Genomic DNA, 24884 nt, shown 5'->3' with positions numbered 1-24884 from the left:
TTGTACCTCTGTCCCCATCACCTACTTCACCTGTGCCTCACCCCTGAACTTAAGAATTATTCCATTTATTCTGTAATTTTTCTATAATTTTTAAATACTTTTTGTACTCTTTCCCAGAATCTTTCATTTCTTTTTGCCCTTCTCTGCTTTTGTTTTTATCTCTTTTTTGCAAATTATTCCGAAGTTCAGAAGAAATTCAAAACTATGGTAGGAAGGGAACTGCCTCCTTTGTAAAAACTTCCTGCCTATTTTTGAGGGTTTTTCAGATTGGTAAAACTATGAGGGGATTTTTAAAACCACTTTAGGAAAGGACCTCACAGATCATGGCAAATGTGCTTATGAAAAGAGAATTCAGTAGTTTTCATGCATGATGAGACCCCATTTGTTTAATTATTCATCCAAAAAAAGAATCATTTTCCTTTGGAAATAGATTTTTATTATTATTTGAATTTTTATTCAGGTTATTTAAAATGTTTGTTTTTGTTTATTTGAATTTGCTTATCCCATTAAGCTTTTTAGATCAGTTTCTTGAAGGCAAAGACTGTGTTCTCTTTATTCTCCTACCCGCAGCACCTGTCAGAAAGCCTGAATATAGTGGCTGGCAGTCAGTATTCATAGAGTGAGTGAGTGGCTCAGTTCAACCGGCACTGATCTCTCTTTACTTGGGTTGTTATCACTTATTGCAATATTTGGCACTTCATCTTGTGTGGACTTTCAGTGATCTGTATTTACTAAGGTTTAAAATTTTTTATTGTTGAATTGGGGTTTATATATCAGTTACAGTGTATCTTCTCTGAAGGTAAGGAATGATTTTGAATTTACTCCATGTGCAATCCTATGAGGCAGATACGAAGTCAACCCATTTTACAGAGGAGAGAGGTTCAGAGAAGCCACATAACCTGCCTGAAGTCAGAGGTGTGATTTTGGGGATGGACAGGGAGGGTGACATGATCAGAGCTGAGTTTCAGGAACCAATCTGTGAAGTTCTGTGATTTACGAGACAGTTATTCCTGGAATGCCTCTGTGTATCTTGGGAGTGTTCTAGGTACTGGGGACACAGCATGTGAATTAAACAGATAAAAAAGCCTTGCCCTCTGGTGCCTGGATGCTAGCAGAGGAAGACAGATAATAAATGCAGTGTGGGTCAAAGGGAGAAGTGTCCAGGGGCTATTCAGGGCATCTGAGCAACTGTTGAGAAGAGCTGGAACCTGGGAGCAGCTGGGTGCATGGAAGCTAGGGTTTGCAGTCTTTTGCTATCACAAGGACACTAAAAATGTCATCTACTGTTACCTTTTCTCATATTTTAATACCCAAAAGAGGAAGATGGATGTAATCCTTGATAGCCCTTGCCAAAAACAAACAGTTGTAAGCCTAATGGCATGTGTCTTTGTACATACACAGGTATATGTGTGAGTTCACATATATTTATACATCTTGTAAGCATTATCAAACCACTTTTACTTTTTCTCATTTCATTGTGGACTGAGAAAAACTAGCTTGGTGGTTGATCAAATGTGGGAAGCAAAGGAGATGGAAGGGCCACAAGTGAATCTGAAATTTCCTTCTAGATGACTCATATGATAAGGATGCCATTTACAGAAATTAGGAAGACAACCTTGAGGAAGAAAGACAGTTGTGGAAAGATGATGTGTCCTATACATATATAAAAACAGTCATTGTTGTGTGGGATTGTAACACTGAGGCCGCTTAGCAATGATCTAGTTCATCTCCCTCAATTTACAGGGGAGGATATTGTGCTCAAAATCAAATAAGTGATTTGCTCAAGCCATGCCTGGGAAATGGTAGAATTTTTGCTATTGTAATGCTGTCTGATGTCCTCAGTACACTATTTACAAGCACTATTGTGAAAGGGATAGATTTTATATTTCCTGGCACTCATGTAGGTTTACTTTTACTGGCTACATGTTTGATTCCCCATTACATGCAGGCATAGGGTTGTATGCTAAGGAGACCAAATGAGAGGGCATGATCCTAGCCTTTAGGGGGGGTTAGAGTCTTGTGTAAATCATATTGCCATCAACTATGAGAGTTGCTATAATGGAGACAGATACAGACTGGGTGGAGACAGAGGAGAAGGAGGCCTCAAGCCTGCTGGGCTGCAGCTGGGAAGGTTTTTCCTCAGAAGGGAGCTTTGGAGCTAACACTTGAAGCATGTCTAGGAATTTCCCAAGAGGACACGGTGAGATGCATCTTTCTAGGCAGAGGGAATAATGTGAGCAAAGGCCTAGACCCTGGAGACAGCTGACGTGTCTGGGAGCTGTATGTCCTTGGGCCTGGCTGGAGCTTAACTCCAGGGGTTGCCAGTGATGGGGGTGGGTGGTGGTGGCATGAAGTGTTGCTGGAAGGTAAGGGAGTACCTGCTACACCATATGATAGAATGTCGGTTCCATCCTGTAATTAATTGTTGAGGACTTTTGTACAGAGGAATGATATAATCAGGCTTTCCTATGAACAGTCTTTCAGGGTCATGTGGAAGATAGGTTGAGGTCTGATGGATGGTTTGAAAGTGGGAGTGAGCCTAGTGTCATAAATAAAGAGGCCATTGGAATTGCCTGGGTATGAGATGCCAAAGGCTTGTAATTTTGTGGGATGAACACAGATTTTATTGTGGGATGAGCTGGATCCTGGCTTTGTTTCTTCCTACCACCGTGACCTCTGTGACTTGCCTTCACTGAATCTCTCCTCATCTGTCAGATGGGGGAAATTAACATCTGCCACATACAACTATGTATGAAATAAATGAAATAACATATGGAGAGAGAATTTAGCCCAATACCTGGCACATCATATGCACTTTAAAAATGTTCTCATGGTTGTACTGTGGTTATTAATCATAATCTTGGAGACTGGCATGGGAATAAAGGAGAGGATTGGGAGAGAGGGTTAGGAGGTAGAACGGACAGACAGTCACTGACTAGGTGTTGAGGGTAAGGGAGAGGACGGAATTCTGGAAAACTCCCAGGTTTCAGGCTTTGCACTGAGTAGATGAGGCGGGATGCTGGTGTTGGAGGGGTGGGGACGTGTTGCAGGGAGGAAGACATGTCGAGCTTAAGGACTTAGGTGGTGGATAGGTGTGTGGGTCATGAGTCAGTAGTTGAAGATGATGGCAGATGTGATGACCCAGGAGATGGTGCTGAGTGAGGGTGGAAGAGCATTCAGGGCGGAGCTGTGGGAAACACCAGAATTTAAGAGCCAGGTGGAGGAAAAGAAGCCAGAGAAGGGTGGCTGTGGCCGGGAAGTTGGGTGAGGAGAGCATTTCAAGAAGCAGGTGATCAACAGAGAGTAGGTGGGTAGTGGGAGAGGTGGAGAATTCTCCTGGGCTTGGTTACTCGTCTGAGCAGTAGGGAAGGCAGGGGACGGAGCATTTGGGAGGTGCAGACAGAAAGTGTAGGGAAGGCAGGGGACAGAGCATTTGGGAGGTGCAGACAGAAAGTGTAGAGGGCTTACTGAGGACCCTTAGAAGAGAAGGGGAGGGGAGGTGCACAGGGGCAGTTAGAGGCCTAGGATAAGGCCAGGAAGAGGTGGTTTCTTTTTGTTTGAGTTTTGGCTTTCCTTTTTAATGGAAATTATTTTTTAATGGAAGTCATAGCATATTTATATGAGGAAGAGAAGGGGCCACTGGGGAGAGGAGGGGAGAGGGAATGGGTGAGATCCTGGAGGAAGCAGGAGGTGAGGGAATAGCAGAGACACTTAAAGTCAGAGAAACCGTTCCATGAAAAACTGCAAGGTAAACGGGGGTGGTGGTACATTTGAAATCTTGTCTTTAAATGCTGCTGTAGTTAGAATGTCCGTTATTCACCATGAATGTACAGACCTGTATTCCTGTGGAACAGCCTGATGTATTTCCTCTTATGTTTACCTTTTAGCTGAGGATCCTCTTTGTAACTTCCACTCCCCGAGCTTCCTGAGGGTCTCAGAGGTGGAAATGAGAGGTTCCGAGGATGCAGCAGCTGGAACAGTATTGCAGCGGCTGATCCAGGAACAACTGCGGTATGGCACCCCGACCGAGAACATGAACTTGCTGGCCATTCAGCACCAGGCCACAGGGAGTGCAGGACCAGCCCACCCTACAAACAACTTTTCTTCCACGGAAAACCTCACTCAAGAAGACCCACAAATGGTCTACCAGTCGGCACGCCAGGAACCGCAGGGTCAAGAACACCAGGTGGACAACACGGTGATGGAGAAACAGGTCCGGGCGGCGCAGCCCCAGCAGAACAACGAGGAACTGCCCACGTACGAGGAGGCCAAGGCGCAGTCTCAGTTCTTCAGGGGCCAGCAGCCGCAGCAGCCGCAGCAGCCGGGGGCCGGGGGCCACGGTCACTACATGGCCGGGGGCGCCAGTCAGAAGTCGCGGACCGAGGGGAGGCCCACGGTGAGCCGTGCCAATAGTGGACAGGCGCACAAAGACGAGGCGCTCAAGGAACTGAAACAGGGCCACGTCCGCTCTCTCAGCGAGAGAATCATGCAGCTGTCACTGGAGCGGAATGGTGCCAAGCAGCACCTCCCCGGCTCAGGGAACGGAAAGGGGTTCAAGGCAGGAGGGGGACCCTGCCCAGCCCAGCCTGCAGGCAAAGTACTGGACCCCCGGGGTCCTCCACCCGAGTACCCCTTCAAGACCAAGCAAATGATGTCCCCGGTTAGCAAGACCCAGGAGCACGGACTTTTCTACAGCGACCAGCACCCTGGGATGCTCCACGAGATGGTCAAGCCTTACCCTGCCCCTCAGCCTGCGAGAACGGAAGTGGCCGTCCTGAGGTACCAGCCGCCCCCAGAGTATGGGGTAACAAGGTGATTACCAAGCCTGGAGGCTTAACTCGGCTTTTCAAAATACAACGGTCGTGTTTCTAGCACTTGTTTTCAAGGCATTAGGTTTTTGTCACTGGGTTTTTCTTCTCATGCATAATATTTAATAAGCCGACTTTGGGCCAAAATATGTTGAGTGAAACAGAACAGAGAGCAGTTAGGGATTTCTGAGTGTAGGGTAGGCACCTCCGCTGTCGGCTGTCCCTGGGGCTCTGCCTCCCTGCTAGGCAAAGCAGCGGTTTTCTTGGCTGGCTTTGTGGAGAGTGTCCAAACTCCTGGAACCTATTATTACTCTGGGGTTTTATGGAGTCTTCCTTCATTGTAGATTTTAAAGGAAAATGTAGTCTGGATGCCTTGAACAGAGAAATCATATAATCCCATCCCCTTATTCAACAGATGAGAGATTAAAGCCTGGAGAGATAGTAATATGTTTCCACAAGTACATACGTCTGAGGCAGCTGGAGCTAGGCTCAGTCAGGTACCTTCGCAAAATCACCTCCCTCCAATGACCAGCTCCTCTCCCAAATGACTGACGGAGGTGAGTCAGCACTTACCGATGGGTGTCTGTGCAGCCTTGTAGCAGGTTCAGGGCCACGGACGGGGCCTCCAGGACCTGACAGCACTGTTTCGGGGGAAACCTGTGTCTGAGCAGGTCATTGTGGAGCAGCCTGCTGTAGGATGAGAGCACGCTAGGGAGAGGATGGCGCAACTCACAACCGAAGGAACTGGGGATAGTGTCCCAGAGGAGGGGACATTTGAGCTGGGCCTTGAAGTATGAGTAAGAGTTGTAGGGCAGATGAAGTAGCAGGAGGTCCATGCAGGGGGTGTACCATTTTCTCAGATGAAAAAGTGAGGAGGTTTTGTCTAGAATGAGCTGCAGTGTGGTAAGAAGTGGCAGAAGATGGCTTTGGACAGGGAAGTTGAGACCTGTTGGTGAAGATCTTTGAGAGTCATGCTAAGGAGTTGAGAAATTTTCCAAAGCAGTCAAGGAAGACCAGTGTTTCTAAGTAGAGATGGTGTTGGTATGTAACAGGTTGAGTTCAGTGAAGGATGAAGTAGAGGAAGGGAAGACTGGAGGCCATTTGGACCTTCAGGGACAGTTTCAATAGTCTGGATAAGAAGTGGTGAGCATGGCCTAGGTTTGAGGCCATAGGTATGGGGAAGCACTGTATGCCCAGAGAGGCAGAGAAATAAAACGGACAGGATTTAATGATTGATTAGATGCAGAAGTTAAGGAACAACTGAAATCAACTTCTCAAGAGAGAAATTGGGTCTGAAAATGCAAATTCGGGAAGTGCTAGTGTTTAGATGTTGCCCAGCATGCTTAGGGAGAGCATGGAGCATGAGAAGAGAAGACAAGGGGCCACTGCCTATTATTGGATATGTTTTCATTCTCACAAATGGCTTTAATTTTGTGTTTCTAATTTGACTGACTCTTGGGACCTCAGTGTCTGCATGCAGGGAATACCTTGGCTGTACATCTTCTGAAAAGGGAGTGACTGGGCCTTGGCAGAGAGGGCACTGGCTGACCTGCCACTTGCTGCCCAGCCGCTGGCACATTTCCCTGCTTTAGGTTGGGGCGCCAGCTGTGGTGCAGTGCGCCGACTCACACCGCTGGTGGCCGGCAGAGCTCAGTGTTCCTAAGACTGACACTTTCCCCGGTGAACCCGGGATGAGGTCTGGTGGGCTCTTCTTGTTACCCTCTTATAGTTCCATAAGCCAAAGGAGAGATTCAAACCTAAAAACTATGAGGCTTGAAGAGGAAAGAGAAGTCTGGATGTCTATGGTTTGTGCATCGCATTGATTTGCCAGAGTTGTTTAAAATAATCCATGATGCTTATAACCCAGAATCATGTCAGAGTTTGGTTTGTGATATTTCACCATTTTTCCTAAATATAACTCGGCCTCTAGAGCTTGGTAGGAGGTGAAAATATCCCCCAGCGAAGTTTCCTTCCTTCTCTCTGACTTTACTGTTTGTTGAACAGCAATGCAGAAGGTGGATCCTTTTCTTTTCATCACTCGGCAGCAGGTGTGCTGTGAGGTGGGAGGCATGATGAGGGAAGGACGGAAGCGCTTCTTGGATGTCTACCCGTTTTTTTGTGGGAAGTGCCATTTGTCTCAAAGTTATGATGTCAAAAAAAAAGGGAAGAAATGTATGAGGGATTTGAGCTGACTGCCATGCTTGGCAGCTAGATTGACATGACACATCAGAATGTCCCAGAAGACGTAACAGACAAGCTATTGAGACTGGGCCGCAGAGCTACAAGGCCCCTTTGTGCGCCTGGCCGCAGCTCGCCAGCGTGACTCCAGCAAGCACAACCCTTGCCTGGCAGAGTGAACCAAGTTGCCTCTGAATCAGCGTGGCTTCAGACTCATTCAGCGTGGCCTGAGCTCCAGAAGTTGGGTTTGAAACAGTGTGTGTGGTCAAATTCTCTTTGACCCAGGAGATGAACAGGGATCCTTTTAAATTCACTGACCTCTTCTCTTGTGTTCCAAGGTTATCTGTCAGTTATGAACAGTGATGGTTTAGGAAGCTGCAGGCTGTTGGCTCAGTACATCCTAGACTCCTGGACCGAGGAGGAGAGGCCTCTGACTGAGATCACTGGCCGTGGGTGTAGTAAAATGCGCTGTATGTTGTGAATATTCAGTGGTTTGGGCCAACCTGTTAATTTGTTGAGACTTCACTACTTTTTGTTGTGAGACAGAAAGGTCCAGAGAGACAGGCGAGACAGGGCCCAGAGCTTGTGAGAAGAGGAGTAAGAACTTGAAGTTCTTGTGTTCATTACTGACTCATCCTGGCTTACACATTCTCCTCCCTGCCCTGATCTGCTGAAGACGGAGAGGTGTGCTGGGTTACGGTAAGCACCTGAGGCTCCTTTCCGGGGCGACCCCATGGAGAGGCCACAGTCAAGGCCCAGTTCACTAGCACCGCCTTGGCCCTTACTGTGGGAGAACTGCTGAGGCTGCAGGACACTAAGGCAGCCACCTCCTACCTGAAGTGGCCGATGGGCACCTTAGCCAGCCTGGGTGCAGGCTCTGGTTTTGTTCCTGCCCCGTCATCCTTTTCCTTCAGCGTGAAAATGGAAATGGATGTAGATGAGGACGAGGTGAGAATTGAACAGGGTGTTGTGCAGAATTGTGCTTTTAAAAAAAAAAGCATTTGGCTGTTAATTCTGACATGCCTTGTGGAAACAAAGCACTTGCATAAGTGACTTGGCTTCTTTAGCCTGTACTGTTAATGGAAGTGAATGCGTGGCTGAATACCACTGGGCAGCCTGATGCGTATCAAAGCAGTTTGGAGTACATTAGTCAAATGCTTGTTTGTTTCCCAAAGAAATCTGTCCATGTTTCCAAAAATGGAAACTAAAGATGCTAAAAAATTACTTAAAAATATCCAACTTTCTTAAGACAACCATTGTTAACATGTTTCCTATGCAAGATTTTTTTCATATATTCTATTTAATTACTGATAGTCTATGAAGTTCTAAGGATAGAGTCAAATCTAATACAGTCTAATCATAGATTATATTCAGTGTATTACCTTAGCTTTTTAAAGATCTTATTGTATCACAAACTTTTTTCTACATTGTTTTCCTAACCATCCTTTTTATTGCTGTATGATATTTCATAACGTATGATTTAGATCATTTTCTTTTAAATGATGTAGTAAACATCATCAAGCATGTCAAATTTTCCATAGTTTTGACTTACTTCATTAGGAATCAGTATTTAGAAATGAAATTATTGGGTAAATTGCAGTGAACATTTCATGATTTCTGATACCAGGTAACTTTGTGAAAATATTACACTGCCTTTTTCACTGCATTTTGATCAAAACATAGTCAGAATAATTACACAAACTTTGCTGATTTAATAGGCAAATAGTATTAACTTCTTATTTTAATTTGCAAATAAAAGGTAGGTTATTTTTGGTGGGTATGTTTTATGAGTTGAATTCACTTGATCTTGAAAACTGATTCTTTGTGTTTTTTGTTATATGATCTATGTATCTTAATGGATTCAGGGTAAACGAAAACCTATTTTCTCTAACCCTTATTCTGATATTCCAGTTTTTACAACTCCATCTCCACCCTTAGCAGGTAACAGTGGAGCAGAGGCGGTGGTGGTAACAGTAGGGCTAATAAGCTGTTTTGTGCCTACTTGTGTGCTGGACACTTTGTGTGGGTTATCCTCCTTAATCTTCTGAGTAGTTGTAAGGGATGGGTACTATTAATATCCTCATTTTATGGTATGATAAAGGCTTAGGCTTAGAGAGAGAGGTTATAGTAGCTTAGTCACAGGCACCAGCCTGAAAGTGCTGGAGCTGGTGTGCACACCTGGACCTCTGCCCAACACTGCATCTCCCGCGAGTGTCAACACTTGACCGCAGCATGTTGCAATGGAAGCAGAGATTTGAGTTTTTATTTGGCATTACTTATCTGGTAAATTTCTAATCAGATCTATATGTCACGCCTGATGTCCAGTTCATGCTTGCCTGCCTGGTTTCTAAAGGAAGACCAGAATACTGGTGAAGTATTCCAGGCTCCAGGAGGAAGGTGGTGCCCCAGATCCCCTTTCTCTCCAGATTATCTTGGAAAACTTAGGAGCAGGCTTAACCTGGCTGATTGTGTGAGGTCTAGCCTGTCTCTCTGGTGGCTTTCATTTGGAGGTGGGGCTGGGGCATGCCGGTTTGCCTTTTCCTATGTTTAGCAGAATGTGACTGTTATGGAAGATGATAAGTCCTGTTTTAAAGACTAATTTTTATGTTTCAGGCAGCATCAGTTTGGAAAAAGACTAACTCCTGTCAGTGAAAAGAACCCTCTCTTTCCACCTGCCTATTGCCTTTTTTGCCCTTTATCTTGGCTAAATCTTCCCTGCTTAGTATAGAGGGCTTGATGTACTAGCTTCCCAGGAGCAGAGAGAAGAGTGGTATCTGTCCATTAATTTTATATTCATCTATGAAGGGATTAACTTGATTTTTAGTATGTAGATAGACAGCATGAACTGTCCTAGGCTGATGAAAATGTCTTGTAAGAGGATGTCAGAGCCAGAGGTTCTGTGGGTCTCCTTCCACCGAGCATACACGCTCACTTTTCTTTGCAGACCAGCCATCACCACCACCACCCTTCTCAGAGAGTTTGCAGTTTCCTGCACTAATGGAGGGAACCTGTGGTGTGACTGGTCATCTAAATTGCTCATATTTTCCTTTAAAAAAAAAAAAAGCACACTGTGCATTTTCCCCAAGAAAAACCTCATGGCTTGGTTTTATTTAGGACAGAGTCAAAGTTGTTGACATTCTCTGGGAACATGACAAATGACAGTGCAGGGACGAGGGTGGGGCAAAGGGGAACACAGCCCAGGAGCACATGTGGCAAATTAAAGCGCGACAACGCCTGTCCTCTAGAAGCCCGCGTTGGTCCAGCTGCGCAGCTACAGTGGAGCTTAAAACATGAACAAGCATAAAGATAAAGATGTATGCTAAAGAGCAGGCCTGACCCTTGGTGGGCTTGATATTTGGAATGTGCCTTATTACGAGAAAGAATGTTTGGTGGCCTCATCTTACTCTTGAGTTGGAAATGCCTGGAGGAGGAAGGAGAAATTTTGGAGTGTGTTTCCACAGTGGTGATTTGCAGTTTATACAGTTAAGAAAATGAATTGCTATGTGAGACCAAAAAGGTAAGGCAGACCCAAGGCTATTGGATTAAATAATATGCATTGCCCCGAACAAAAATGAGGCCATGGAACCTATTTGAGTTCCAACAGCTGAACATGTGTTTTGAATATCAGCATTAGAACTTGGGAGTTTTTGCAATTTTTAAGCTGAATTATGGCTGGATGAACTGAGTGAAATGCCCTGTTTATCCTGGGAAACAGCTCTGTAGTATGGGAATTTCAGAAGTCTAGGGTCAAGTTTAGGTTACTTTCTCAGGAAATCTAACACAATCCCAGCTGTTAAATGAGCGATTTCTCCAAACAAGAGGATTATCTATATCCATCCTGTATAGCAATAGTTTTGGTCCTAGTTTACCTGGAGTTGAGTCTTAATTTGAACATTTACCAGTCTTAGGATATCTGCACAGCCACAGGGGTCCAGGTGGGAAGGCTGTGGATTTGGGAAAAGATTTTAGAAGTTTTGAGTTCTGCCTATTCTACTTTGTAACGAAGTGTGTAGGTTCTCTGAGCCTCAGTTTCCTTTTGTGCAATTTGTTACAGCTGTTTTTTTTTCCTGACATAAATAAAACATGTAGATTTTAGAAAATTTAGAAATAAAATGACTTTCACTTCCCATCCTCTCCAAAAACAGAAAAAGAAGGAAAACAGAAATTACCTGCAGTCTCATTACCCAGAGAAAACCATTGTCAAACACTCCAGGGTTTCACTAATGTTGCTTTAAGAGTCTGAAAACTATAAGAAAATACTGTAAGTTGGAAAGCTCTAGGTAAATATGAGGTATTTTTACTGAATGAAAGAAGTCGAAGTTCACAGCCAGAAAAGCCCTTTATTATTTCATTTCATTTTTTAATTCTTTTATTTCACTTTGTTTACTTTCTCTGATTATTAGAATACCAATGCTGATTTTTTGCTTATCTTTAGTTTTGAATTTTTCTATAATGTACATGTATTACTTAGATAATGAATTTTGTTTTAAATAGCTATACATGTTCACTGTAGAAATTAGGAACATAAAAATATGAGGAGTAGAAAAAAATCCATAATCTCTTCACCTGAAGATAGTCACTGTGATTTTATGTCACAGGTCCTTCCGGAAGTGGAAGATTCTGTGTGCTGGAGTATGCTTTGGTTTCCCATTGAGGCTTTAGAGTTAGGGACTGTGATTCTGACCACACAGTGTTTGAGGGGGGAAGGGACACCCACGAGCGGTCTTTCTTACCTTATTCCTAACAGCCATTAGCAACGTGTGATAATACCAGGCAAACAGTTACTAAGTACTTTCTCAAAGAGAGACACTGTGTGCAATACTTTCTATTCATTATCACATTTAATTCTCACAATAACACTGAGGTCGATTCTATTATTGTCACCATTTAAAGGTGAAGAAGAAGTTAAAAACTTGTCCATAATTATGTGCTCGGAAAGAAGAACTAGAAAAAAGAGGCCTCATATGAAGGAACAGTGCCCTCCTGTACCAGTACAGGGAGAAAACCCTGGTGGGTGGAAGTATGGTGGGTTCAAAGTCCCTGGTTCAAAGCCCATTTTTTGCTTTGTAAAGACTGTGGGATCTCTGGTGTGTGAATCCTCTGAGCCTTAGTTTGCTTATGTAGAAGTAGGGTACTGATATATGGCATGTGGGCAACGACTGCCCTAACTTGTGAGCATTAAGACTAAAGCATGGAGGTAAAGTGCTACTCATGGCACATTTACATACAGGTACAATGCAGATGCCTATGCTTAAATAAGCTTATTTATGATGGATTGTTGTATGCAGAGAAGAGCAAATGGACTGTGGATCAGATGTAACCAATGCTTTGTTTTGCAGTCCAAATAACATCATCACTCCAATTTTGAGCTATGTTTTGTGACCTCAGATACATGAGAGGAAGGGCAGTGACATGGGGCTATATTATTATATTGGCAACACCACGATCTGAGATTCTACCTGTATTCTCCAGAGCAAATCTAAATACCAGAGGCCTCTTCCTTAATGGTACAGTGTTGAAGGTTTAGCCATGCTTGGAAAACCCGTCAAGCATATATGCTTTCCTAACTTGCTCTTGGCCTGAAGGTCCAAATCAATTGACAGAAGTTTATTGGGTCTAACTTAGTACAGGTCATAATTTTCTACCCTCAAAAATCATGCATGCTAATAATTAGAAAAGACATGTGTATGAAGAATTGAGTAATATTACATTTAAGTAAAAATTCAAGAGAACAAAAATCATGACAAATGCAGAGGTGATGGGTTGTCAGGAGTGATTCAGGCACGATTGTAAGTTCAGAGGAAAGAAACAGATGCAAGTTCTGGGTCAGGCTATGCAGAGCGTGGTCCGTGCCATCCGCTGTGGAGGACAGCCTGCAGGCTTCCTCTATGACCCTTATTTGGATGTGGCTCTTTGAATGCTATGATTCTTGTTTCAGTACCTCACTGTGGACCTGGGCAGAAGAGGCTTTTTCAGCTTGCTCAGACATATTTAAGTAACTGGTTGGTTTGGTGGCAGATGGCAAAGGGTCCCTTTCTGCAGTGTCCCAAGCCTCCTTCAGTTTCTTGAGAAAGGAGCAGGACCTTTTGGTGAAAGATTGCTTTTCTTTTTGTGAGGATTCAGCAAGCCTTTGAAATGTGGTGCTCAGCACATGTGTAGACCCTCAATAGGTGGTTGTCAAATACTTCTGCAGACAAGATATTAACCTGCGAAAGGTGATAATGCCAAATGTAAGTAACCATCAGAGAACAACTCAGAGGCAGTTTCCTAGCTTTCTTGCTTCTGCTTGAAGCCACTTGAGGCTGCAGAAAGTTCTGATGCTTTTGCACCAGGCTGTGAATCATGGATGTGGTGGTGGCTCAGACTGGGTCCCAGGAACCCAGGAGCAGGGGCCCACAGGGTGGCTGCCTGCCCTCCTGCTTCTACCAATGTAGGGAAACAGTGAACTGCATGGACCCTGGAATCAAAAAGCCTAGGCTTAAATCTCCTTTATATTCCTCTTAAATCTATTGTATTTTGCAAATTACTATCCTCTGCCTAGTTTTTCTCACCTGAATAGACTGACAATGATATCTATTTTATAAGGCATTTATAAAGGTCAAAATGAGATGATGTATGCGATGATGTATGCCTACCACAGTGCTTGGAATGTTAAAAGGGCTCAATACATGTTAGTCATAACAGAAAAAAATTTGGACTTCTCACGAATGTCTCGCTCAGTGCTAGGCTCTGCATTAGGGGCTGTGAGATACAGATGATAAAAGTTACAATAATGGTGATAATAGATAACTTTTGCCCAGTGTTCCCTGTGTTCCAGGCTTTACACATACAAACTCCTTAAGTCCTTTAACAATGAGCGAAGTGACATATGGTCCCAGGAAACCAAGACACAGGATGTCAGATATGCTAGCTGACTTCAGATACAAGCTCACAGACAGATAGTTACAGCATAGAATTCAGTTCCCAGGTAGTTTCTCAATAAATGTTGGTCCCTACCCCCCTTTTCCCTTCTCTTTGTGTTCCCATTATTAGAAAGTGTTTATCCTCATGGTGGCTGATCAGTAGCATTATCTTTGGAACTGAGGATAGGTCGTTGCATAGCAGTGATAGGAGCTTGTGTGACATTTTCTGGTTTTTTCCCGGCCTTTCCCCTTCTCTCCACTAGGCCCAGATCTGCCTTCTGCAGATCTTTGCACCACCAACTTGAGCTGACTGAGTAGTGGAGCCACGGAATAGAGGTCGGCTCTTCAGCCTGCACGTCATCCACTGTTATGTGGTGTTTACCGAATGTGTAACTGAGATATTTGTGAGGCCAGTGGTCTCTGTTTAATAGAACACTTCCCATTTTGAAAAAGCCCATTCTTTCCTGTCCGTTAAACTTGGCAAACAGTCTTTCCCGTGCTGTGCAGGTAACTAGTCACCATCATGGATGACTTAGGCTGCATTAAGAAAACACTTCCTTTTTGACATATAACATTAGAAGATGGCTGAGAAGATAAGCACATTGTTGACCACAAGTGAATTCCAAATCTCAGAGTTCAGTGTATGTGAAAAAAGAGAGAAACCCTAGCCCTGAAGCAGCCTGAGCAAAGGCCACCATGATGCTTCAGAGAGCAGGGCCGCAGGCCCATCTTACCCTCCCTCCAGGGAGTGGCGCCCCGTGCCCATCTCTTGCACTGGATGAGGTGGGAAGGGGCACTTAGGAGGTGGGAAGGGGCATCTGCCTTGGAATCAAGGCAGTGTAATTTTGTGGTATTTTGCCTCTTGCCAGGGTAACCTCTTTTCATGAGAAATGCACTATAGGATGTAGCCAGCCTGCAGGAATGCAGTAATAGATCTGTGGTTATCTGGGCCCAAGCCTGATAGGAGTTCCTGTAATCTGGGCTGAAAGCAGGGCGCTGTGAATGGCACTCAGAGGCACTGACTCAAGATGGATCTGGACCTCATGCACTCAGACCTCCTCATATGCACAGGGTGACACGTATTCACACACACCTCAATGTGGAGGGCACACAAAATAATCAGAATGCAGAAACATTTTCTTTCTGAAGAGATGACCAGATAGTTATGTAATAATAGGTGTGGAGAAGGAGGGAGGAGAGAGGGCTTACATCTCCCCAGTGACTGCATTCCTTTCTGAAATCTGAGGACAGCTGGAAGGTGAAACTCATGGAAGGAATGAAGAATCACATTGAGCTCCATGGCTGCCCACCCTGTCTTGGGGAATTTAGACCCCAGCTATTTTAACATGAAATGGAAAGGGCCCCTAGATCGACGGCATATGAAAGTCCAGCTGGGAAATAGCTCCTGATTCTAGGTGGAGCACTCTGATGTTACCAAAGCAAGGCCTCTGTTATGATCTGCTGCGTTTATTCCGAGTCATCTTTATGAATGTCTGCATAGCCACGTAGGGAGGGCTGAGGTGAACCTTGTCAAGTTTTCTTCTAGAGTTTGACATTTAGCTGCCAGAAAGTCTGCATTCAGAGAATTCCTGGCTGTAGGAAACACTTACAAAATGAGAGATTCAGAGGCTGACAGGGTCCAAAAACATTCCAACAAGCATACTGAAGAGGAAAATATGAAGCCAGGTGACCTTCCGGGAAAGATGTAGATAGCCCTGAGAGCTTTGGCTATGGTGGGTACAAGTAACAGGAGGTGACAGACTAGACTAGAAGTGGCTGGATGTCCAGAGGACTCAGCCCATTGATACAAAATGTTGATAATTTGGGGTTGCTGATAATTCGTTGCACCCCAGTTCTCAGATTGAGACCTAAAGGTTGAGAGACTCACAAGAAAATTAATTTTCCCAAGTCTCTGCAGAAGAGAGACAGCCATGGTTGGAGGACTGGTCTAGACTGTCTTTGCCGGGTAACTGTTAGAGTTGTTGAGGAGCCCTTGGTCTAGGCAGAAAGAAAATACAGTGATTCTTATGAAACAGATTAACAGAACAGTGAGGGAATGAGATGGGAGATGGAAATTCATCTGGTCCCCAGACACTGAACCATCAAGGGCCACCTCTCTGTGTTCTTGTTATGGCTAAAGTCAGACTTTTGAGTCCTGGATCTCTGCACTGCAGCAAATCCAAACACAAAAATCTCAGTTGCTTCCCCAGGACTTTGCAATTTCATTAAATGATACTCCTGCCCATTTGTGTTACAGCCCATAGTCTAAGAGTCATCTTTTTTTTCCCCCTGCTTTCTCTGTCCCCATCCATGATATACACAGAGCATCCCCATTCCACCCATTGTTTCTCCTCTGCTGCTGCTACCTGTGAGCCTTCCTCAGTTCTCACCTAAACCATACCCAGCTGACCTCACTGGGCACCTGCCGTCCATTCTTGCCCCTGGCATGCTTTTCTCTCCACACCTCTCAGAATAAAGGTAGCTTCTCCCCTGTCTCCATTTGCCCCTGAGGGAAGGGCTGGGCCTGGCTTACAAAGGCCCTTGCTGGTCCCTCTCGTCTTCCTTGTACTGCTTTTGTGGCTGTGCTTTGTATCAGCTCGCTTGCTCCTACTTGATGGGCCCTGGGCACTAGTCATTCCCCTGCTTGGAATACTCCTCTCCTCTCTTCATTACCCCCTCCTTCCCACAACCGCTGGTTCCTTCATGTGTGCCATCCAGACTGCAAGTCATGCATCTGCTTCTCAGAGGCTCTTTCGCTGACCCCTCAGTGTGAACCAGGCGCTCAGCCATCCACTGCCCCGTCACCCGGCTGTCATGTGCAGGGAGTACTTGTTACTTTGCAAGCCTGGCTCTGATGGTTTCTTGTTTGACACTTGCCTGTCTGGCTCCCCGAGAATGTAAGGTTCATGAGAGCAGGGACCTGGTCTGTCGTGTTCGCTGTGCCCGCGGTGCCCAGAACAGTGCCGACGCAGAGGGAGAATGCATTAAACACCCGTGGAAGGAAGGGCTGAACCTGTGCTCAACCCAGCACTGGCAAGGGCGCCGATGATCTCCGGATGTGGAGGCCATCTGCAGTGCTCTCTTGGGCCGCCTTCCTCCCCCGTCATTTCCCTGGGGTCTCATCCTGGTCTCGTTCCCTTGCAGCCGCCCATGCCAGCTTCCTTTCCCGTCGACAGTGCAGCAGCACTGCCCGATGTCCTCCCAGAACTCCTCGGCCAGCGGGCCGCTGCACTCCGTGTCCCTGCCGCTGCCGCTTCCCGTGACCCTGGCGGTGGCACAGCCCCCGCCCGCCGCCTCCCCCAGCCAGCAGCTCGGGCCAGATGCATTCGCGATTGTGGAGCGAGCCCAGCAGATGGTGGAGATACTAACAGAGGAGAACCGCGTGCTTCACCAGGAACTTCAGGGCTACTATGACAGCGCCGACAAGCTCCACAAGGTAAGGGACTTCCCGAGGGAAGGAGGGAGGAGGTTCTCTGGAAGGGACAGAATTCTCTACCTGCTCCTGGTGGGTTGATTCACTGACTCACTTGCCACCATTTAACTAGATCCCTTTTTATGCCAGGCACTGTGGAGGGCATTAGGAAGACAGAAATATGTAGGACACAGTGCCTGCCTTGGGGGAAGCCCTCCAAGGAGAGTTGCCTAAGCTAATGCCTGCAGTAGAATGGACGGGGCTATGTGGGTGCCGCCGAGGTGGCCCTGGACCTGAGCCTCAGAGGCGAAGTAGCATTTCCCCAGGGAGACAGTGTAGAAGAGAGAACACTGAGAGAAACAGAGGACTGAGTTGAAAGAGAAAGGTTTGTCTGTTAAATCTGGGAGTCTCAAACGGGAGCTTGTCATCGCCACACTTGTTCCAATAGCTGTTCTCTGCAAGAGCAGCATTGTCCCGATGCTGAAGGTAGAGCACGAGTTACTGCGTGTTCCCCTCTTGCCTGTGATTTATCTGGTGATGGGGAGATGCTGTGTAACTCTAGCCTGTGGTGTTACGTGGGACTATTAGCATGTACGGCTGCCTTCATTCTTAGGGCTTTATTCTGGGAGCCAAAGTCAGTCGGGACATCCAGCAAGAATGAACCATCGTGGGCAGTGATTTCACGATGACCCGTGCATCAGCTTCTGAAATGCGGCGGGTAGAATGGAAGAGGTGAGGGGGCAAAGGTCATAGATGTTTTAGGCACCGGAGCCACAGGGCACTCGAGTGTCCTCTTGGAGGCAAGGAGGCATGTATGGTAGGAGTGATCTTATGAGTCTAAGTGTCTGGCTCCATCCTGGGCAATCAGGGACTTTTGTAAAGAGAAAGGTGGGAACAGAAACCCTGCCTGACTACAGGAATGCTGTCCTTTGGTTCCCTGTGACAGTTAATGCTCCTGGGTAGCCCATTTAGCCCATTTAGTGTTCTTCTTTAGTACTGATCTCTAAGGTGAAGCCTGGTCTTTTTGCTGGCCGGGTTTCAGAGTAGTGAGCTCTGATTTCCTGAGGGCTGCAGTAAGCAGCTGGGAGCAGTGGGTTTGATGGTGCAAATGTTTGCAGACAGAATCTGCCCCAGCATGTTGGTGCAGAGTTTTCACCGAAAGGGTCTGGAGCTCCTGGGACTCAAGACCAGACTTGGCTCAGAGAGCTCTGCTGTCTTTATTGGAGGGGAAAAGGAGAGCAGAAACCAGCAGGCTGTCTGGAGACTGCGGCTTCCCTCCCACCCTAAGTCGCACCCTGGACACTGGGAAATGCACATACAGTCTCCTGGCCTTGGCTGTAAGTCGCTGCTCAGGCCTCAACTTGCCTCTGACTGCTGCCCGAGCAGCTTCTTTCCAGGTATGAATATTGGAAAGGACCCACTCAGCACTTCTGGGAAATAAGTAGCTCTTTCTTCTCCCTGATGAAGCCCTGTGGAAAGCATGTCCAGGAGTTATGCAGACCCACCAAGGGCAGAGTTCGGTTCTGGGTCTTTTCATATGGATGTTTTTGAGCAGTTACATGGAGGGTGCAGAAATTGGGAGGTCTCATAATTAACACATACTTTTTATTGATTTGTAACATACATCTCTTTCTTGGTTTTGGCACACATTTCTATTATGAAGAACACAGTCAATCTCCCAGTGACTCAACTTCTCTGCACAGAGATGGTTATTAAACTGTGTGGCCCAAAGGATTTCAATGGCTTCTGGAAAAAGAGAAAACAAAGCAGAAGCTATTTCCCTCCTGGAACCCAAAAATTCTTCAGTCCCTTCAGCATATAAGTGGTTGCATAAATACTACATTTCATTAATCTGTCATGCCCAATTGCAATAGTCAATTTAAAAACAGATTTTGATGAATGCTTGCCATCTTTATCATTAGACCCAAAGGTGTTCCCAACAGCTAGGACCAAGAGACAGAAGCAGTGGATGAAATCTGTGATCACATTGCATGGCTTGTGCTCCTGAAAGGTGTCAGCATTGGCCTCGCTACCCAGTTGCCTCAGCAGCACCTTACACCTCAGGTGTAGGGATGGGACTATCAGATGAGATGACAACTTTATTTCTCTGCTTTGCAGGGATGACCCTGCTTTGGGTGGAGCTGCCCTGAGCCAGCAGGAACATCCAATCTGGGCGCCTCATGGCACTGGAAGCAGAGATTCATTGTAAGGACAGAACCAAAAATAGATGAATTTTTAATTGCAGGGCTTAGCCTATGCATCCTGTGCCAGGAACACAGCAGGAATGAAGACTAAACTCAGAGTCTGCCAAAGCACAGCCTAGATGTGAAGAGCCTGTTTCCAGAGAGGCCCAAGGTGGTGATTATCGCTGCTGGTGTTGGAGCGATGGTTGAGGACCCCCAGAAAGAGCAGTTATTTTTCAGTATTTCCTTTTGGTCCCTCATTTTGCTTCTCTTTCCTTCCAGTTGCCCTGAAACATAATTCATTAATGGACAGACTTGCCAGAAAGACCAGACAGTGGGCTGTTGAGTGGGTTGGCCTCAGAAGCCGTCAGGGCATAGATGGACATTTGAAGGGAAAGGGCCAAGCATTTACGGGGTACCCCCAGCTTGCTTTAGTGAAGACCTTTTTCTTTTGTTAGCAAAACTGCAGTGGGTGCAAAATGGGCAGTCTGTGGCTTGGACAGCAGACCTCTCCTTGGTCCTGTGATCCCTGAGCTGTGTGCGTATCGAGAGCTTGGAACTGCTGAGATTTTCTCAGGGCTTTGCACTGCCTGTAGGTCTGTTTCTGGGACAGGGAGTGATTCTATCATTTCAGGGGCTCTTGCGGTCTAGCCTCAGAACCTTTTGATATCTGGGCTGGAAGGGAGGATGGGAGCTGTGAAGGCATACAATCATAGTCACACTCTGAGCCAGCCCAGATGGTTTTTATATCAAAGCCAGCCTGTGCAGCCTTCTCTTCATCTTTAACAAACATCAGGGGGATCAAGATGATCTGGAGTGAAGAGGAAGGTGCAGTCAGGAATTGCGTGCTCAAGGAACGTGCAATCAGGAATCATACAGCTTCAAACTTAAAATTCTTAGAATGATCCTAGTCCAATTTTCCACCCCTTAGGAATCTTTGCTTCAGATCCCTGACAGGAGGTCATTAATTTTTTTACGTGAATGCTTCCAGAGAAGACAAGCTCACTACCAGGTATATTTCTGGAAAATGTAGTTAGAAAATTCTTCCTTAGGTTGAATCAAAACCTGCATCTCTTTGCTTCCTACATTTAGTCCTGGTTCTGTCCTTTGACCACACTGAAGGACATAATCCCTCTCTATGTGACAGCTGTCAGTTCTCACAGGAAATACCTTGCCCTGGACTAAAACCCTTGCCCTTTCTCTCTTGGTAGCTACATAACCATATTCCAATTCTTGATTGTTTAGTATTTGAGACCGTAAACTGTGCTGTCTTCCGGATCCTGTTATAGGAGGTAAAGTTAATTTAGTGAAAGCAAAGAATCCATGACCAGGTATAGTTTAACAATGCCTGAGCCTGTCTTTAGGAGTTATAAATTTAAAGATTAATTAACCAGTATTTTGTTGTGGGCAGGGCACGATTCTAGGGCTGTCGAGGTTCTTTCTGCCCTCGAGGAGTTGACAGTGAAATCAGAGACACATGAGAGTTCCAGTCAGGTGAACACAGCAGACCAAAGCGCTGTGAAATCAGGTAGAACAGCTCCTGTGGTTCTGTGCTGAGGAAGGCTTCCCAGTTGTTCTGGACTTGAGGCGTGAGCGCCGCCCTCATGGCAGATGCCTCACGGTTCATGCTGCTCTCGGCTTCCTAAAGCGACAGGGTGATGCCCTTTGGACTTGAAGGGACTGTCCGCATGGCATGCCCATCTGTCTGAAAACACAGGCCACCTTTTATAGAGGAAGTTAGCATAGAAGTGGTGGTATGTTTTGGGGCCTTCGCTTTTGAAAACAAAATTAAAAGGAAGGAGGGTAATTTGCGGCAGGCCTATGAATAGGGTCCAGGGCATGCTGTTCTCTGCTGCCACATTATCAGCAATTCATGATACCTTTGGGAGAAACAGAGAGACCTTGTTGAAATGAGGGGACCGTGGAAGCACCAGCTGTGGTATTGGGAGGCCTGTGGGCAAATAACACGGTCCCTAAAGGGGCGTTGATGTCTGCTCCACGCTAGTTGGCTGCCATTCAGGAGAAGCCCAGTGCTGTCTAGCCCCTTCACAGGCCTCTTCTTAGATGGGTCTTGGCTCCCTGTGTCGTAACCTCTGGGGCATCGCCCTCATTCTCCCTCCTGCTGTAAGGTTTTGGCTTCCCCCCTGTGGGACCACTGGTTTCCTCTGCCCCACCTGCTCCTGCACTGTTAGTGCTCCCATCCTTGGTCTTCCCATCTTCTGTTGATCTCCCTAGGTGGCCTTCACCTGCCATCTGCATGCAGGGCACAGCTGCTCTTGTGCTTTCAGACTTGTGTCTCCACCTGCTAGCTAGGAGGTGGATTTCTGCTAGCTAGAAATCCTGGCCAGGATGTTTGCAGGCACCTCAGACACAGCATCTCCAAAGTCGCACTGATTTTCTTTCTTTGGTCAACCTGTTTCTCTTACGATATTTATCTTGGTTAAGTGTTATTACTCTGTCTTCTAAGCTGTGAATATCTAGGTTGCTTTTGATTTCTTCCTCCCTTCTGGTCCAGACCACTCACTAAGACTTACTGATCATCCTCTTCAGTGTCTTCGGAATTTGTCCTTTCAGTTGTCTTAGTTTGTGCCCTTGTCATCTGTCGCTGAACTGTTTATATTAGCTTTTTACCTGGACTTCTTTTCCTCTGCTTCCCCTCCCTAGCCCCACCCTTACCCCGTCTTTAGTTTTATGTCTGATAAGATCATGCTGTCCTTCTGTTTATAACCCCCCACCCCCAGGCCCTTCTGTCCCCGTAATTCTTCTTTGCCCTGTAAAGTCCTTCCTTTGGGTCCTCGCTCCTGCCACTTGTGCCTTGCTCTCATCCCTGAGTGCCTGACATGTCAGAGACATGCACTTGCTTTCATGGCTCTGTTCTTGCCTCATGCTCCATCTTTTTCCCAGAATTGCCAAAGCCCTTTGGCCTTTGCTTGTCTGCTTGGCAAATTCCTGCTCATCCTTCCAGACTCATTTTTGATGGCATTTTCTCTGAAAAATTTTTAAAAGAAACCCCTGCAAAGTGCACCAAGTGCACATTATCTCTAGGCTGTCATCACATGACACCACCACACCCCTTACCACATCTGCACTGTAGATGTGTTTGTCTGGGTACAGGCCTGCTCTCGACTATGAGTTCCTAAAGACCGAAAGTGCCGTATTTCTGTGTCCTTGACACCAACCCATGGTAAGTGTACAACAGGTATCTTTCAGGATATGTATTATTTATAGGGGTCTCAGCAGGGACTTTCTGGTCTGGACAGTTGGGGTGCCTGGCTCATAGTGACATAGCTTTCTGGTCGGGGGAGGTCTCTTGGTGGCCAGTGAGGGGCACTAGTGCTCTCACACCGCCGGGCTTTGCCTTGATTCCTACATGTAGCCGCAGTTCTCCAAGGCTCATGTATATGGGCACTCTACCCTTTCTCCTGCCTTTATGTTACAGAACAGTGATGGGATTTACTGATAGCTACTTCAAAAGCATACTACTGTATTAGACTGCTATCATAACAGTTATAGCTACATGTTATTGCTCTATATATGCCATAGATTAAAGGCTCTCCCAGTTACAGCTTTTGATTTCGTGTAATACAAGAAGTGTTTTACTTCCATTATCTTTCAAATTCTTCATATAAAGAGGTTTTCTGTGATTAAACATGATTAAATACAAATCCTTTAGTCCTTTACATAGATAATTTCATAGACAAAGGGGTAAAAATGCTATAAGCAAGGAAGCCTCCCCTCTAGCAGATTTTATGTTCCTTTGTGGCTGGGTAGGAGGGTCTCTGGAAGAGCAGAATACTGGGAGTCTCTGTAATGGAGTCTGGAAATCTGGGTACCAGTTGTGGTCCTGTAGTTTTCTGTGCTGTAATGTTCTCCCTTACCTTAACTGGGAATTAGAATAATAGTTATAAGTTGTCATACAAAGTATAAGAGGCTCAGTTATGTTTAAATTCACCCCTTGCTGATAATTGTATAGAGGGACTTTTATGCCATGACATCAGACAGTCCAGCCAGACTTGTGAGCCTGCTCGCTGCCCCCAGAGGGCAGACATGGGAGTGAACTCAATTCCACGATTTGGTGGACACGAAATGTAAGATGTAGAAATGCTACATTGAAGATACAGCCTTCAAGAATAAGCATAACTGAGGCCCGAGAAGGTCAGGAGTCCCACTGTCATGCCTCTTTTTTCTTTTAGTTTGAGAAAGAACTTCACAGGATTTCAGAAGCCTACGAGAGTCTGGTCAAGTCCACCACCAAGCGAGAGTCACTGGACAAGGCGATGCGAAACAAGCTGGAAGGCGAGATTCGTAGACTCCACGATTTCAACAGAGACCTCCGAGGCACGGCCGGTTACATTCACGCTCTCTCCCCCTAACCGTCCACATAGCTGGCAGCTGACTTCAGGTCCAGATCATGTTAGACACTCTTGTAGATTCCAGCTACCTGGGGGAGGGGCGCGCCAAGAGTGGAATCGCTGTTTGTCTGCCTCGTAGCTTGTAGGTCGCAGCACGAACCTGAGAAGTGGCAACCTTTGTGCCCAAGGCCCTAAAAGTGACGAGTATGTCTGTAGCTCCTTCTTTGTTTTAAAGGCACTTAACCATTATAGTTAGCCAAGAATATTTTTGTCTTAAAAAAAAAGGACTACCATGTTCGGGTGCATTAATAAAGAAAAGAAGTATAGGGGGAAAAAAAGCACTTAACAGCATATGTCAAATTTATTCAGTAAAAAAATAACTAAAACATAACTTCAAAATAGGAAGAAGTGATAAAATAAGAGCACTTAACAGTGACTCGTGACTATGTGAATGGAAATGTTTGCAGACTGATGCTGAATGCACAACCCTTCCCATGTCAGGCTGACTCATTTGGTGTCATTCTTGGAAAGCCCACACTTCACACTTGCTGGGTATAGTATGGAAGACAAAGCTAGACATATGTCTCTCTCAGAGGAGAAAAGAAAGCCTGTGGTTGTGAAAAGAGTAGATATATATAAGAGCCACCTGCTGCAGGATCTTGGCAACCTCCAACATGCAGAATGATTGAGCCCGTGCAGTTTTACTTCACTTTCAGTCTGCCAAGTCATTTTTCAGTTGCCTTGTATGTCAAAGTGCTCCATGTCCTGGGAGCCTCTAGTAGTTAGACCCTCCCTCTTCTATTACTAGGGATCCTTTTGTCTTGAGTATATTGTACATTCAATAATTCAACTTGTTAAGCTGAATTATTTAATTGAATAAATGAAGATTCACCAGGTGCTTTGAACAAACACAGAATTCACTGTGTAGAATCTTCTTTCATTAGGCTGTTTCGGCCTTTTTGTTATTTGTTACTTTGATTTTTTTTGCTTCTCCCAGCTGCAGATAACAGTCACAGGCTAAAACATAAGGCCGATGGTCAAGGTTTAGA

At 45.7% G+C, this 24884-nt stretch overlaps 1 protein-coding gene across 6 annotated transcripts in view; it reads left to right on the top strand.

The window, feature by feature from the left end:
• Window positions 1-24884, top strand: part of AMOTL1 (angiomotin like 1) — a 142063-nt gene that overhangs the window by 74378 nt on the left and 42801 nt on the right. For all 6 annotated transcript variants that reach the window (XM_057507099.1, XM_057507100.1, XM_036923319.2 and 3 more), the window contains 3 exons: window positions 3888-4812; window positions 17033-17324; window positions 23677-23821. In XM_057507099.1, the coding sequence (XP_057363082.1) occupies window positions 3888-4812; window positions 17033-17324; window positions 23677-23821 (1362 nt within the window). The remainder of the gene's footprint in view (window positions 1-3887; window positions 4813-17032; window positions 17325-23676; window positions 23822-24884) is intronic.

The sequence above is a fragment of the Manis pentadactyla genome, chromosome 9 (assembly GCF_030020395.1).
Source record: "Manis pentadactyla isolate mManPen7 chromosome 9, mManPen7.hap1, whole genome shotgun sequence".
Classification (NCBI taxonomy): Eukaryota; Metazoa; Chordata; class Mammalia; order Pholidota; family Manidae; genus Manis; species Manis pentadactyla.
Note: the sequence above shows the minus strand (reverse complement) of the source record. Positions and strands in the feature narration are given on the sequence as shown.